Source organism: Haliaeetus leucocephalus, unplaced genomic scaffold (genome assembly GCF_000737465.1).
Source record: "Haliaeetus leucocephalus isolate CR32 unplaced genomic scaffold, Haliaeetus_leucocephalus-4.0 Scaffold173, whole genome shotgun sequence".
NCBI lineage: Eukaryota > Metazoa > Chordata > Aves > Accipitriformes > Accipitridae > Haliaeetus > Haliaeetus leucocephalus.
Window position 1 is genome coordinate 2,634,621 of NW_010972609.1, and position 16,509 is coordinate 2,651,129.

At 38.8% G+C, this 16,509-nt stretch overlaps 1 protein-coding gene across 3 annotated transcripts in view; it reads left to right on the plus strand.

Moving 5' to 3' along the window:
• Nucleotides 1–16,509, plus strand: part of PRMT3 (protein arginine methyltransferase 3) — a 60,947-nt gene that overhangs the window by 29,727 nt on the left and 14,711 nt on the right. For 2 of the 3 annotated variants that reach the window (XM_010563704.1, XM_010563705.1), the window contains 3 exons: nucleotides 110–188; nucleotides 5,251–5,438; nucleotides 9,991–10,077. In XM_010563704.1, coding sequence (XP_010562006.1) covers nucleotides 110–188; nucleotides 5,251–5,438; nucleotides 9,991–10,077 — 354 coding nt within the window. The remainder of the gene's footprint in view (nucleotides 1–109; nucleotides 189–5,250; nucleotides 5,439–9,990; nucleotides 10,078–16,509) is intronic. The other variant, XM_010563706.1, reaches the window with a different exon arrangement.

A 16,509-nucleotide genomic window follows, 5' to 3' on the forward strand; every position in this document is an offset into this window, starting at 1 on the left:
CCATATCAGGTTCTTAAATTGTGTTGATAAAGTCTATCTGTAGATTGATTAGATAGGCTACATGAGAAGCATAATAATTTCTAAATTCTTCTCCCTTTTCTATAAACAGGGTTATTTCCTTCTCTTTGAGTCAATGCTGGATTCGGTCATCTATGCAAAGGACAAGTACCTGGCAGAGGGAGGCTCAGGTTGGTGTGCGTAATTCTTTTAATAAATTTAGCTCTGGGGGGAAACTAAATGAACTCAGAGACTTAGAATAAGCTATGCATGGATGAGAAAGTTGCCAGTCTAAATGAAAAATGTTTCCATTAGTATGAGCTTCAAGGCATTAATTTACTGTATGGGTAATAGAAGAACATTAGATGGGGTATCAAGGTCTCAAGTTAATGGTGTTTTTAAGAATAAGAGGGGGTTATTTATTCTTACGTAGAGTCTAAATTTTTCCTCCCTACTTCTTCCCACATGTGGGTATTTGTTTTTCCCTCTTGAAATCCCAGTTTCTGCATAACTACAAACAGAGGAAAATAAGTTCTGTTCTGTAAGATGTGATACTGTTTGAGTAAGCTGCTATGAATTAGAGGAAAAGTGGATAGGATGTTTTCCCGGAGGAGGGAAGTTGCACGGGGAGGGCGTAGTTTCAAATGCAAAAAGCCACATGAAATAACTAATGGTATTACATTGTTTCAGTTCAGCGTATTTAATTCTGTCCTGGTAGGAATATACCCTTTCTCTTTGTGGTTGGAGGGTAGGGAAGTGACAGAACAAAAAGGTTTTATTTTGAAGTGGAGTTCTTTTATCCTTTTAAGTAGCTGAGATAGTGTCATCTTAAGCAGTGTTTTAATGCCTGTAAATATTTATTCCTCATGTGATGCAGTTTTCTGCACGAGTTCTGCATATGCTTTATTTCTTGTACTTAATTCCTTTGTCAGTATTGTATCTCATATTGACCTTTCCAATCGTAGTCATCAGTCTGGGTTTTTTTTCCCCTTTTGTGCTAACCATGCGCATAGTTAGTTTCACTACACTGACTTAATGATTGGATTAATGACTATGTAACAGTGCTCGCTGCAGTGCTTCCCTTTGATTGCAGTGAGCTTTTGTGTGCTACAGAGTGCAGCAGAAAAAAAGGGGGTTTATGCATTTGTTCAACATTTGATCACCAGGCTAAATATATTTGTTTTCAGTAATGTGGAATAGTCCAGCCTGATCTGGAACACCGTTGTCTTGTGCACTGTATAGATATATGCTGATAATTTTATATTGTAATATAATTAAATTGGGGGACATGCCCTAAATTTGTAAGGAATCATTTTATGTTTAGCTACTACTTCCGAAGCCTTCTCAAAAGGGCCAGAAATTTTTGACCTCTATTGAAACTGCAGTGGTATCCTGTTCTCTATTTGTATTGTTGCTAAGGTTGCTGGTGGCTTGTGCCTCCCAAAATTTCCTTTGAGACACAGGGTATGCTGGCTCTGCAGTGCAGTTATCCTCTGTGGTCTGAGAGTGGTCTTCGGCCATTATTTGACTCTTCACAAAGCATGCAGTATTGTACATTCGTCGATTGGTATGGCCAGATTTTAAATGGAACGCTGTTTCCTCAAGATGCTTACAATTACCTTTCTTCTGCCAGCTTGTATAGCAGGTAAATGGCTGTGCCTAATCGTGAGAAAGTGGCTCAGCAATCAGCTGAGCGAGACGGACACTTCTGCAGTGTAGGTCAATAGCAGCAGAACTGTGGACACATCCAAATTCAGATGAGCCAAAACTAAGCGCTCATTCTGAGGTGAAGTCTTACCAGAGAAACTCCTGAATCTGCCATAAAGCTTGACTTTGTCTCAAGCCGCTTTGTACTATTGAGCCCAAGATCGTGATTACAGGGACTGTTTGAAAGGTGAAAAAAAAGCAATAGAAGCAGCTGCGATTTGGCCAAATCTTTCAGTGATTGAGCCGGGAATAGAATCCAAATTTCTAGATTTGTGTTCAGTCAGTCATATCGTCGTTACTTCAGTTTAGCCTGTTGGCATGCTGAAGTGGATTATGCCAAACTGTCGAGGGTAATGTGTACAGTATATAATAGCTTTATTTGGGAACATAAAATTCTTGCTGCCCGGGACCCATCTGTTTGTTTTTTAGAGCTTTTACTTGCTTGAGTATAGGTTTCTGCATATGCTTGAGTGCAGGACACATTGGTGAGGGGTGACATAGGTAAGGAAGGCATCATTCAAAACGTAATACCGTTAGCTTGTTCACGTCAGAATGATGATGGTATTCGTGCGGAATTATCCATTTCCATATATCTGGAGGATTGCTGCCTTACCCTTCAGCGTCCTGAAGTTTGTGAGGCATTGCTTAAGGGATAAAGGATTTCCCATCGTATTCTGTTCACCACGTGAGCTGCTCCTAGTGACAGATGACTTCTGGGCACTGACTCGAGAAGGACACAGATGGTCAAAACGATGAATCTGAGAGAGCACTGAGGGAGGAGTATGTGCTTTTGTCCAATCGGCGTTTTGTTCATTTCACCTGTGAGAGAGAATAATTATTAAATTATACGCTTAATCAGAAAAAAATGACAAGTCTGTCAGGATTGCACAGGAAAGCGTTACAGGGTTGCAGAAAGAGCAGAGGATTTCCAGGGAACCAAGGATAATGGATGAAATGGCAAATGCATTTTTAGGGAGATGCTTTTAAACAGTAACAATGCTCTACAGCATTTAGATGATGTAGGCTGATGTTTAGATAACATGCTTACATTTCCAGTCAAACTTCAGTATAGCATATGTTTCTGGACACGGGTGGGTTTGTAAATTTGGAAGTTAATGTATCAATGTAGTCTCTTGCCTGTGCCCTGTTGGTGGAACACAGATTTCTTTTTGTGAAACCTGAACAGGCATTGTCTACTTTTTTTGTTGCTATTGATACACTAAACTAAAAATGCAGATTAGATTAGAGCATTAGTGTTTACATTTTTGCTTGTTCTTAAGCACTGTGTATAATCGATGATGAGTTCCACTGCGGATTTAAGGATTTACTGTGTGGACGAAGAGATGTAATAAAAACTGATTATGGTCCCACTCAAATATTTCATGCTTGATAGACATGGTAGACTTTTCCCTGTTGAACAGAATGTCCCAGAAATGTGGGCTAGTACAAGGAAGGAAGGTTATAAAGTGGTTGATCACTTTTTGCTGTGCTTTTCATTTTTGTTTACAGTGTCACTAGCGTGGTCCTCTAAGAGTATTCTTTAAGTAGGGACTTCCAGTCTCATTTCATCCCTGTTCTCACCATACCCCTTGCATCCTATGAAAGGCATTTCGCAGAAAAATATTCCCTCAAAGGCTGGAGTCACTTGCTTTTGTTGTCTGTTTCACACTGTCTTTTAATTTCTGAAGCATCACTGCTGGCTCTTGAAGGTTTGGAAGGCTGGGAGGTAAAGCCCAATATAAAGCAGTTGTCATGCTAATAAACAGCAATATGAAAGCTTTGCAAAATGGAAACCCCTTATTGATGGCTCCAGAAACTACTTACAAATACTCCTACCACCAGATGTTGATTTTTTTGTGTTTGTGACAGCTGTCAGGTGTGCTGGAACGAAATGATTTGTTTCAGACAAGACAGTTTGAACGCCTTCCTGTTTTGATTCTCATTAAACTGCCTTTTTACTGCTGAGTTAATGGTAGGCCGTTCCTGGAAAAACCTTCTGCTTTGAGTTCTTCATCTGCAAAGTGGGGATGGTGATAGCTTACCAATGGGACTCCAATCTAAGCTGGCTGATATTTATTTATTCTGTTTTAAATAGCCAGAAAGTGAGAAGAATGACAGTGTGTTCCTATTTTGTATAAACTAGTCATTCTCAGTGGAGAGGTGGTTGCTTACTTCAATGGCTCCATATGGGGAAAAAAGCTTCTTTAGGGAAGGCTCTTCTTGATCGTTAATATGTATAAGATTATTTCCTTTAGGCTAAATCTACTCTCACTATATAGAAAAATCTAATTTCAGTTTGCTGTTTCTATCTTTAGTGTTTTACAAGGCAAAAAATACTGCTTTTCTGACTTACCATGTTATATACCAATGATTTCTCCATACTCATTTTGATAAGCTACAATTTCAAGCAGAGCTGAAGACAAAACTAATTTTGCAGTTCACCAGATTTTGGGGAGGAAAAGAGAAACTTAACTGCAGTTTTGTTAACACTGCCACATTCATGAATCAATAAAAATAAAATAAAATAAGGTGTTTATTAGTAGGCATTTGGCTCTGAAGCCGGATCAAGAATTCAACGTATGTGGCTTTAGAGGCTTTAAAACTCTGAAAAAAACCCCATGGGAATCTCTTTGTGGAAAGAGACCTAGCTAAATGTAAATTGAGCTTCTCTTACTATTTGATAGTGCTATAGACAGCCATGTTCATCGCAGCTGCTGTTTGTGTCTTTTCCAATCAATAGTGGATAGAGATTGCCAGGAGATTGACTGGCTTTGCTGTAAGCAGCTGTTAAAAAGGCAAATGTCAGTCTTCCACTACTACTTGGAAAAGCTGTAAATAGGTACTTGTGCTTTCCCTTCTGCCAAGAATATCTTCAGAACAAGTGTGAAGATAGCGTAAGAGTGATAGCTGTCATCCTAAAACTGGGCAGGGAATCAATGAGGAAGTTCTCTTCTGTCTGTTGGGTCACTTCCATACTCTTCAGATGCAGATAGAAGAGTGGTTATTCTTTTCCAGTACCCAGAAATAAATTTTAGGTTGTAAGGCAAGTACCAGCCAGAGCTGATAAGAAACGGGAATAAAACTCTGAAGTGAGAATATTTGCTCTTCTCTGGAAATAAGGTCTTTTCACAGAGGTTTCTTGTTACTGCAAAGCCTTCACCTGAATTTTCCTTTGGGTGTCTGCCTACAGTTACTAAATACATCTTAGGTCAGTCTCTGTATAGAAGCCAGAATAGCAGGTTCCAAGTTATTTTCTTTGGATGTCAAGTTTCCAGTCATTTCCTGGCGGTAGGATTCGACTACAAAGATATTTTGTCGTGTTACCAGAGTAGAGTGGGAGAATTGAGCTTCAATGTCTAGTCTCTTCTGTGGACAAATGGGACTCCAGAAAATAAGGTGGCAGAAAAAGTGTCTTGTCCAAGAGCTGAAAAAAGTTCTTTTATTTGTTCTTTAAAGATGTTAATCACTTAAAGAGAAAAGATCAAAAAAAGTCCTCTTTATGCATGTCTAAAATAAAATTTCACTAATCTGGTTTTGTTGTTACAGTTTATCCTGATATTTGCACCATTAGCCTAGTAGCTGTTGGGGATATGAATAAACATGTGGACAAACTACTTTTCTGGGACGATGTATATGGCTTTGACATGTCTTGCATGAAGAAGGCTGTAATTCCAGAAGCTGTTGTGGAGGTGCTGGATCCAAACACACTGATATCCACAGCCAGTGTCATTAAGGTACCATACTTCTTAAATTTTTAGTAATCAGACTGGAAGTTTCCTTTTTTTATGGAGGACGGGAAAAAAAATACGTACACACGAGCTTTGGCATCTTTGAAATTATACAAATGCAATGAGGTTCTTGGTGTTAAGACTGTAAGATTTGTATTAATTTTTTTTTTAACTAGTTTGAGCTCTTAATAAAGTAATCTCCCCGTATTTAGATTGTTCTGTTCTACATTTTCTTCAAATCCTAATTAAACTATACCAAAAAACCCCCAGGAATATAGAGTCTTCTACTTTTGCTTCCCTCTTTACCTCAGTCAGTGTACTGAGTTGCAGGGTAGCTCCTTATCTATTTCTGTGTCAAGCTAGCTGGCTTTAAAGATCTTCCATTGGAGGGTCGCTCACTATCACCCATAGCTTCATCCACCAGAATGACCATGTCTGAAAAGGCAACAGTGGTTTCTGCATTGGATTAATTTTAACCTTACTTTTCTGTGTTGTCTTTCTGTGTGGCAGCTTTCTGATGGGCAATAGCAGCAGAGTTGGTAGTGATTCATGTGAGAGAATACCTACATGACAGTATACAATTCCAGAACACTGACTAGTTTGAATTTCTGATGAACTTTGTGATTAGTAATAATTTGAACGGTTCAGATGAAATCGAGAGGACTATTATAGACCAAGATGTTTTGTCACAATGGTATTTTAATTATTGTTCATATAATTACTTTTCTGTTGTAAAACACTGAAGACAGTCATATTACTGCCCTTTAGTGGGAACTGCCTGTTTAGTAGAGAGGTAATGTCTGTTTTAAGTGCATTCCTATCCTATTTTTATATAGAAGAAAATGGGTTTACATTATTCATCACTGAACTCGACACCATTACTGAGAGTAGTTCTAGTCTCTTCTAGCATAGAGACCACTTGCTATGGTCAGTTGTCATCCTGCTCACAAAAGCAGTAACAGGTGAAGTACAGTTTTGTTGTAAGTATATCCTGATGTCAGTTATTGTTTAAGCTTTTCTTGTCTATAATTTTATTACAGAGAAGATTTAAAAGTATTAAGTTTTTTAAATTGGGTATTCAAATGTAGGAAGTACTGAGACTGATATTTCTTTAACTTGAATAATGACTTTGGCCTTCTTGTGCATCTCTGCTTTCTCTTTTTACTTCAGGATTCTTTATCCGTAGACGTTGAAGTCATTACAGATGTGTCTTACAGTTTACTCTCTGCGCTTGTTGACTAGACTCCCTCTAGAGTCAGTGAAATAAAATTCCTAAGGTCACCTATGATAAATTATGTGACTTGAGGCTTACAAGTGTCTGTTTTCCTTAAGTGTGAGGAGTGGGTAGAGTGATCAACTCAGTTGTTGAAATATACTTTGTAGACCTGTCGTTAGAGGTGTTGTGTTTTAACCCCAGCTGGCAACTCAGCCCCACACTGCTCGCTCATTCCCCTGCAGTGGGATGGGGGAGAGAATGGGAAGAGTAAAAATGAGAAAACTTGTGGGTTGAGATAAAGACAGTTTAATAGGTAAAGCAAAAGCCACGCACGCAAGCAAAGCAAACTGAGGAATTCATTCCCCACTTCCTATCGGCAGGCTGGTGTTCAGCCATCTCCAGGAAAGCCGGGCTCCGTCACGTGTAACGGTCACTTGGGAAGACAAACGCCGTTGCTCCGAACGTACCCCCTTTTCCTCCTTCCTCCAGCTTTATATGCTGAGCATGATGTCATATGGTCTGGAATATCCCTTGGGTCCGTTTTGTCCCAGCTGTGCCCCCCCAGCCTCTCGCTGGTGGGGTGGGGTGAGGAGCAGAAAAGCCCTTAGCTCTGCGTAAGCGCTGCTCGGCAGTAACGAAAACATCCCTGTATTAGCAACACTGTTTTCAGCACAAATCCAAAACGTAGCCCCATACTAGCTACTGTGAAGAAGATTAACTCTGTCCCAACCAAAACCAGCACATTCTCCACCCCTTATTCCATACCATTTACATCATGGTCAGGTACCACACTATCCAATACAACCTCGTTAACAACCGCCTCCCTTTCCCTCCTTTGATATAATACACAAATATCATTCCCTTAGTCTATGGATCACCCCTGTAAAATGTCCACAGATGTCCATAAGAAGTCCACTGAGTTCAGGTAGTCCATGACTTTGGGCTCCATCTGTTATGGTGGTCAACCACCCTTAGGAAATGAACGTGCACAAAACAGAGGTACTGAGATCAAGAATCTGTGGCCGTAATTATTAGCCATCTGACAGGTTTGTGCAACGAGTGAGGCATAGGTGCTTTTCTCACCTGCCATTTTTTTTATAACATTTTGCATGTTCTCATTCAAGTGAAAGCATAGTTGAATAATTCTTGCAAATAGGTCAAGTTTGCCATACAGAGAATGAAGAACATATAAGGTGCTCTAAATTAATAGCTGTGTGGATAAGTTGAGCTCTATCAGTTTGTTAGGCAAGCAAACGAATTAAAACAACATCTTAACCTGAAACGCGTTGATAACAATAACTATAGTTAACTGTGCCCAATGCAGTCTATAAGATGCTGTCATTTTAGAAGCAAAATGCTTTACTGGTAATAGTACGTGTCCCTTTCTAATATGTACTGTCATGAGCCGTCATTGTCCAGCTCAGGTATATGTACTTAGCAAATTTTGTCATCATGCAGCATTTTGTGTAACTGTTACGCTTAATGGTTTTATACTCATTTGTTCTCAGTAGAAACCGTGATTTTTTTTAAAATAACCTGACGTCAATGCACGAGCTAGTTTGCTGGAGTTACAGTACAAAGTAGTAAAATTAATGAGTTGAGCAACAGTGGCATTATAGGAAAATTGTTTTAATCAATAGCTGTTCCACAGAACAAATGGATTATATTTTTTAGGGAAAGTTTAAAAATGTTCCAATTTATCATATGATTATTACAGAACATATTTCAGTGTGTTTGCTCAGTTTAGCTGCTGCTTGTTTTGTATAGTTTATAATGCAACTTTTTAGGAAGCAAAACATTACCTAAAGAAACGTGAGGCAGCGTCAAGAAATATTGATTAATAACGTATATGGCATTTAACTTCAGCAGTATGTGACGTTCTTGGAAAAAGCATTTTAACCAAGTATGTAAACCAAAGAATTTCATACAGTGAAAAAATGTGGTGGAATTTTTATGAACAACTGAAAACTGAAGCTTGTCGCTCTTTAAAAACTCTGATTTTATATATATATTTATATATATTTATATATATATATAAAAATCAGAATATTGAAATGCAAGTTGCAATTTGATTTGACAATATTATCTTTGTTATCTGTTGTTTTGTGTTAATTTCAAAACAGTGAAGCAATTCTCTGCCTCGTGTTCTTTTTCTTCTCTGTTCTGTTACTGATATTTCACATACTGATGCACTGCGTGGTTGTGCTGTCCTTCAGAAGGACCTCCACAGGCTGGAGAAATGGGCCAACGGGGGTCCTGTGCAGAGGGCTCGGGCAATCAAAGAGCAATGCAGAATCCTGCAGAGGAGAGGGAAGAATAACCCCACGCATCAACAGAGGCGGTGGCCCTACGGGCTGGAAAGCAGCTTTGTAGAAAAAAACGTGGGGGTCCCGGTCAACGCCAAGTTGACCGTGAGCCAGCAACACACACCCTTGTGGCAAAACCAGCCTGCTGGGCTGCGTTAGGAAGAAGACTTGTCACCAGCAGGTCGAGAGAGATGCGGCTTCTCTGGTACCGCAGGGAGATGGCTTCTGGAGCGCTGTGCCCAGTCCTGGGCTCCCCAGCGCGAGAGCGAGCTGAGTGGAGTGGGGCGAGTCCAGTGAAAGACGGCAAAGGTGCTGCAGGGACCGGAGCATCTGTGATGTAGGGAGAGGCTGAAAGAGCTGGGGTGGTGTTGTCTGGAGAAGAGGAAGCTCAGGGGAGATCTTCTCCGTGCGTACAAGTGCCTGGGGTGTGGGCAACTGAAGAGTGGCACGTGTTGCCCAGAGAGGTTGTAGAGTCTCTATCCTAGGAGGTGTTCGGAAGCCATCCGAACGCGGTCCTGAGCGACCTGCTCTAGTTGACGCTGCTTTGAGCAGGGGGTTGGACTAAGTTATTCTATGACCTCAGTTATTCTACAATCAATATGAAGCGAACCTGGCAAATCAAAAAAGCCCAGTTTTAACCCATATCAGTTTCATACTGTAGCTTACCATGTGGTTATGTGAATAAGGTTCAAAACTTGTGAAGATGCCTGTGAAAGCTGCTTAATCTCAACAACAGGCAACTGTCATCAAGAGCAACTTTCATGAACAGCGAGCTATTATATCTAGTTCCAGACTGCTAGTAGTCAAAGTGTCTGTTTATTTTGGCATTTGGGGAAGAGAGGTTTTAGGTGTTTCTTCAGTGTGCAGATAGGATTAGGTGGGTTTTAAGTCTCTTCCCATTTTTGGAGAGCTGAATTAGTATTGCCCTAAGAGAGTTGTCGTCTTATGGGAACAACTGAACAACCTTCATCCAAAGGAAGATCTTAATTTAAATTCAGCACTGTTACTGACAGAATTGTATTATTCCTTTCGACAGCATATCGACTGTGATACTGCATCCACTCCAGACTTAGAATTCTCTTCAGATTTCACCCTGACCATTACGACGAGCACAAAGTGTACGGTAAGACAATTTTAGTTTCTTCATATGTGGTCAGTATTGCATTGGACTAATAGACAATGCATTTATTAAGCTTCATTTATCATCAGTCCTTGCCTTGAAACATTCATTTCTGAAGTACTGAGGTGTCAAATGAGCCCTTTTTGTAAAGAGAGATGGATGTAAATCTCCAGTAATAGTGTTATGGTATAATACAGGTAGATGAGGAAAGGGAAAGATAAGGAGCCTTAGCCTTGGGGTTGTTCTGCTCTGTTCTCTAGCCCATTTTCTGAAATAAAAGTTTTTTGTTCAGACGTGTTGTTACCACTGTGCTCAAGAATGACGCAGTCACTGTTCTCAGAAAAGCTTTTCTGAGTTTAGTAAAAAGAGTGAAAAACTATTAGATATGGGAAAGGTAGATGATAGCTCAGGTAATAAGCATATAGCAGCTCCTATGGCAGACACAGTTTCTCAAATAGGAAAGTTCCTGAACTTTACATGGGAAGATTGAGGGGGAACAAATACAGCATTAGAATTTGAATCTGATAACCAGGGTTTTTACTGGATCTGTTTTATTTATTGTATGCAAGTTAGTTTTTTTACTTTATGTAAGTTAATGTGACTTACATTCAAAAGAACACTGAAAGGCTGTGGGGTTTGATTGGAGGGGAGTCCTAATTACAGCAAACACAAGCTTATTCATCTTAGTTTTACAGACTATGTTGCATTACATTGAGTGAAGAATCTCCAGCAAATCTGAGTCTGTGATCTCACTCAATTGAGTATTTGTCTATGAAACACGAGGCAATATGAAACGAAAGAAAAGGGGGAACAAAAAAATCTTCAGTCTGAGCTTTAGAATTAAATGAAAACTCAGTACTAGGGCATCTTTCAAATGTTTCTTTGAAGTTGTGCCTACATTGTTCAGTATGAATTTATATAAATACACATTCATTTTGTGGGTTTTTTTCTTGGTAATTCAGTATCTGGGAGTTCTGAGAAAACAGAGAAACACTGATTTTTGGATTAATGAAAAACCTCCCCTGGTTTTTTTTGGGGGGTTTTTTTGGTTTTTTTGGTTTTTTTTGCAAGGGCCCATGCAATTTATATTGTGTGTTTTGTGTTCCATTTTTGAAGTATATGTCAAGGAAGATTCCTAAATATTTTCACTTAACATACTTCATGTAAGGGTGTGAGTGGCTTCTGCGATCAAGATGTTCTGAATGTGTTTAAAGCTAAAACAACTTAGGTATTCCAACATGAATATTTAGAACTGTTTAGATTGGTACCTATGTGAGGATACCTTTTTGATTTGACTTGGTTATGATGCACAGCTTGCTTGCTTTGTTGGAATAGGGAAAAAAAGAATCAAAGAGAAGGATTTTTGTAGGGTTACCATTAGGCAGGGCAGTTGGGATAAAGGTGAGGTACAGATGAGAAAGTCTGGTGGTGCCTTAGATTAAAGTAATGCATTGAGTTTTTAAACAGTAAATGATAAGCAAAAGCAGGATGACCTAATTTTTACAGATTTTATGATTGCAGTAATACGCTTTTACATTCGACATCGGTTATAAATGCTTTCTACCAATTTATTAAAATATCCTCATCAAATTTGACAAAAGTTTGTATTAGGCTCTGAGATCTGTAGTAAAACCTAAAATTTTTGTAGTCTAGTGTATTGTGATACTTCTGCTGGGAGTTTCATGTTTAGCTTTAGTCACAGTACATCTCATCACAGAATCAAGTCCAAAAGGGTAATTGGTAGCTGATTTTTAACATATTGTGATAAATCTGCTACAACTGGTTTATTTGGCTTTTGCATTTGTGTATGAAGAAGAGATGCAGGCTTCCTCTGATATGGACACAAAGAATATATTGCTGTATAATGTAAACACTTAAGCTGATAACAAAATCTTGGATACCTACGTCAAGCAACGGAATACCTGGTTTTCGATGGGTCTGCACATTCATGCTGCTGCATTTGCCACCCCTTTTGCTGTAATAACAGGATACATAAGAATTTGTTGGTGTTATAAAGTGAAGTTTTCCCACGTGTATAATTCAGAGCATTGTTACTAGTGTGAGTTAGTAGCTATGTACAAATACTTCAAAATTATTTGTCAGTTGTCACCAAATTAAGTAAAGATGCAGTAACCTCTTGGGTTTTATTAAATGGAAATGTATATATTTAATTGTGCCTTCACAGAAAAAAAATCTCCTATTTTTAGTGTCATAGAATCATAGAATAATTCTAGTTGCCTCAGGGCAGGGTCAGCTTTGATTTCAGACCAAGCTCCAGTGCAGCCCTGGGTTAATTTTCTTAATGTGGCCACTTTTGAATAACTGATTAGTTAAACAGAAATCTTTACAAAATCTTGGCAATCTTTTTGATGTTTGGGTAAAATAGCTTACTTTGTAAACATCATTTTCCGTAGCACTAGACCTTTACAAAAACTTCGTTTCTGTTCTATGATTCTATGGTATCATTGACTTATAAATCAAGATGTAAACCTGCATTTTATGACTTGAAGGGGGAGGGGGAAAGAAGTGGGGGAAGAGCGGTGTTTCTGGAATTTTGCAGTGAATGCAGGTTCTAAAAAATGATCAGAACTCTGTAAAGTATTTTGCACTTCATCATTTAGGTTTATTGACACTTTGAGTGAAATTTCCACTCTTTCTATGATGGATTGTAGAAGTTTAGTTGGGGGTTGACAGTTCATCCATCATATCAGGCTGCCTAACCTTGCAGTAAATGAACAATAAAAGTCCATTATTTGTATTGAGAATTTTTGAGGAGATGCTTTAAGATTGCAATTTGTCCTTTGAAAATAACATTTGATGTTTTTTCTTGTTTGCATCTGTGTTTTATTGTTCTACTGGCTTTTTATTTTTCGCACAAAAAGAGAAAGCTGCTTATATTTCCCCAAATTCTAGCTTTTTGTACATGTTGGTTCTGATTTTTGCATTTTTAAATATGAACAGTTAAAAATATTTTTGCTTTATTTACAAAAAAAAAAAAAAAATCACAGAAATAACTATTTGGAAATCCATCCTTATATGCTTGTATATATCAGGTTTTTTTAGCTCACAACCTAAAGTTCATTTCAAAGCAGCTTTTTGTCAGCACTTTCCGTGCCATTTGGTTATCTTATTCCCAGTGCTGCCAACGACAGCAAAGCTAACTTCAGACCAATGTTACCGTCAGAACGAGGATTCCCTCTGTTAAGTGGTCTGTCTTTAAAAACCGAACAAGTGGAAAGCTTAGGTGAGCGGTGATATGTTAGTTATTTTGTGGATCCTATTGCAGATCAGCCACTAGTTTGCACTGGGTAACTGGGATGTGAGGAGTGGGTTTCCATGCTGCTTCTTTCCAAGGCAGAGGTGTGCAGAGAAGTATGCGGTAGATGTTCTTACATGGAAATGTGTCAGCAGCATGGAATGCGTAGTTGCTGCTGCTGAGCTTGTTTTTGCAGAAGCTTAGCGCTGATGGGAAGTAATTTAGTAAGTACTCAGAGAAAAGAGTTGTGGCCTCGTCTAGTTAGAGTATGCAACATAACGTTAATTGTTGAAGAGCTAAACTTTCAGCTGACAACTCTGGGGGCATTAGCCACGTTGGGGGCTGTTGCTTCCTCCCATCAACCTGTTTGCACGTCTGTGGTAACAGGGTAGTAAGTTGTAAAAGCTGAAAGGAATCTGAGCCATAATGCAGTCTTTTTACCAACTCATTGCCACAATTGTTTTGATTATGACTTGAAACACCCCCAGGACCACTCAGGCAGGAGAAGCTGCGCTGCACTTTTTAATTTCTGTGGCAAGATGTTAAATACCTCTAAAATCTGACCTTAGTTTTTCCTCAGTCTCTCTTGTTTTTCTTTTTTTCCTCCTTCTTAGTAGATACTGTTTGAAATTCTGTGTTTATTTTCAGCCTCAACAGAGAAGTTGACCTCTTCTTGATTTCCCCATCCTTTATTTCTGTTCTTGTAAATTGTTCTGGTAAACAGAGAGGATTTCATAAAGGCTGAGGGAAAGCTTCCCCTAGGAGAGAGTTAGGATCAGACCTTTTTTCTGTTCTTTGGCTGGAGGGAGCACAGGAAGATTAGCCTCTCAAGCCTAATGCTAACCTTTGGGACTTGCCACCCACCTCTTCCTCATCCTTTGAATTACACCCCCTGCCCCCGCCGCCATTTTGCTTTGTCACTTTTTAGTACAAACCTTTTACTTCCTGAAAACTGGTAATTCAAGTGATGAAATAGATATTTCTCTTCTCTCTAGATATTATCACTGTTCTTGCTCTTGGAAGGCCTTCTTGCTGACGTCTTGGCTAATTATCTGGTTGTATGATAGTGCCACTTAATTGTACTAGAGGTTGTTTGAAAACCGTGCAATTCAGAAGGCGATAGGCTGTTCTCTGTTTTTAGGTAAATGGACTAAGGACATAGATGCCCAGACTTAGTGATGAGCTTGTGCGAAATAGAAAAACTAAGCAGTTCCTAAAACCTAAGAGCATAGTAGTAATTGACACATACCCGATTCATCTGTCCTTCCACCTGTAAATTATTTGAAATTACTCTCATATGACCATAAAACCCCCCTAGCAGAGTATTAAGTCATGCTCATAACCGATCAGCCTGATGTCTCTCTGAGGGTGCATCCTAAGTGTATTGCTCATGAACCTGTAATGCATTTGAGTCATATCTTTAAAAAAAATGCTTAATGCTCTAAATAGGGTTTTTTCCAGGTGTTCAGCAAAATAAACATTTAAAGTGTCACCTTGTGTGCGGTGCTTAGTCTTTCAGAAGTTGGGGGGATGAAGTCAAGGCTTTTTTCAGAGCACATATTCTTTCTGTTGATTTTTCTTTTATTATTCCTGTGATCTACCACAAAGTAAATCTTTCAGCATTAAGTTTATTTATCATTATTTTAGCTTTCAAAGATTGAAGATTTTCAAAGCATGAAATGGTTGCATGGAATCATTATATGAAATTGTTACCAAGTACTTTTAGTGCAAGTTGACTTGATTTCAGTCTTAGGAAGATAATGGCCAAAAATAAATTTAATTAGCCTGCAAAAGTGCATTTCCCTAGTAAAGAGCTAGCGTTTGTCACTGCTGATTTTAATGAGACATCTGGCTAATATCAGTTAGTGGATGCTGCTAGGAAAATATTCTATTAATTGTATTCTAAGTTGATCACTGTGTGAGCTTTTGAGATAAAATATAATGGTGATTACCCTCAGTGTCGAAATCAATTGACAAACTTTCTCTTTTGTTTGCGAGCGTTTCCCCTGTGAGTCCATCAAGGTTGATCTTTCCTAGCTGAAAAACAATATCCCCCCGGGAGGAAAATGGCAGTATCTCTTCATTGCTCCCAGGAGATCTTGTCAAAGAGCAGGGGATGTGTATAAAAAGTGGGAGGGAGGAAGGGGGTGAAAGAAGGATAATGAACCAGAGGACGTGACTGATGTATTAAAACCTTTAGGAGGAAAAAGGAAGTTGAGTTGATTGGAGAAAATTGTTTTGACTAAGGAAAAACCTTTGCTTGTTAAAATCTTCCTAAGTGTTAGACAGTTTCATTTCGTAATGTTCAATCTTCCACTTGGGCCCCGACAACAAGTATTAGTATATAAGTCTTTAATTCCAACCTTAGGTGAGAAACTAAATTTTTTTTAAGCTAAAAGTTGGAAATCTGGCTTTGGGTACCACGGTTAAACGCGCCTCAAATGCCTGATTTCTGTTTAAAGGAAAGACTATCGTGTTACAGAGCAGGATTTGTCCTTCTGATCAGTTTAGTTACTGGTAGCCTCCTCTACAGTGATCTCCAGATTCTTAGTCTTTTTAAAACACAAAATTGTTGGGTTTTAATAGGGAGGGGTTTCTTTTCCCTGTGATAAAAATGCAGCAACTCTGCCGGGTGGATGACAAACATTCCATCTCCATGCTTGGATAAACTCCATCAAAAGCACATTATCTCCCACTTCTGTGGCCAGCTGTCTAATTGTATTTGTTGTAGCCACTCACTGTTGGAACATGATACTAGTGAAGAGCAAGAATGATAAATTACTCACTGTAGGTGATAGCGATGATGATAATTTTTAATTTCCTTGTTCCTAAGTGAATTGGTAAGGTTGCCTTTATGAGTTCTCATAAGGAGTCGAGCAGTCTCATTTGTTTTATCCTGTTAAAATGCTGCATGTACAGCCAGCCATTTTCTTCAGAAAAAAGCCTTAGTACTCGGATATGTTTGAATTAAAGCTTAGACTCCTCTTCCCGTTTCAGCTAAGTGCTCTGAGTGGAAGAGTGTAAATAATATGTAGTAATATTCATCTATTGCATATGTTAAAGCTCTTAATATATTTGGTACGTGTTACATGAATGGGGAAGAAATAGGCTTAAAAAAAGTTATGTGGGGGGGGGGGAGGGGAAGAAACGTACATTGATGACAAGTGAATCTTACTGGG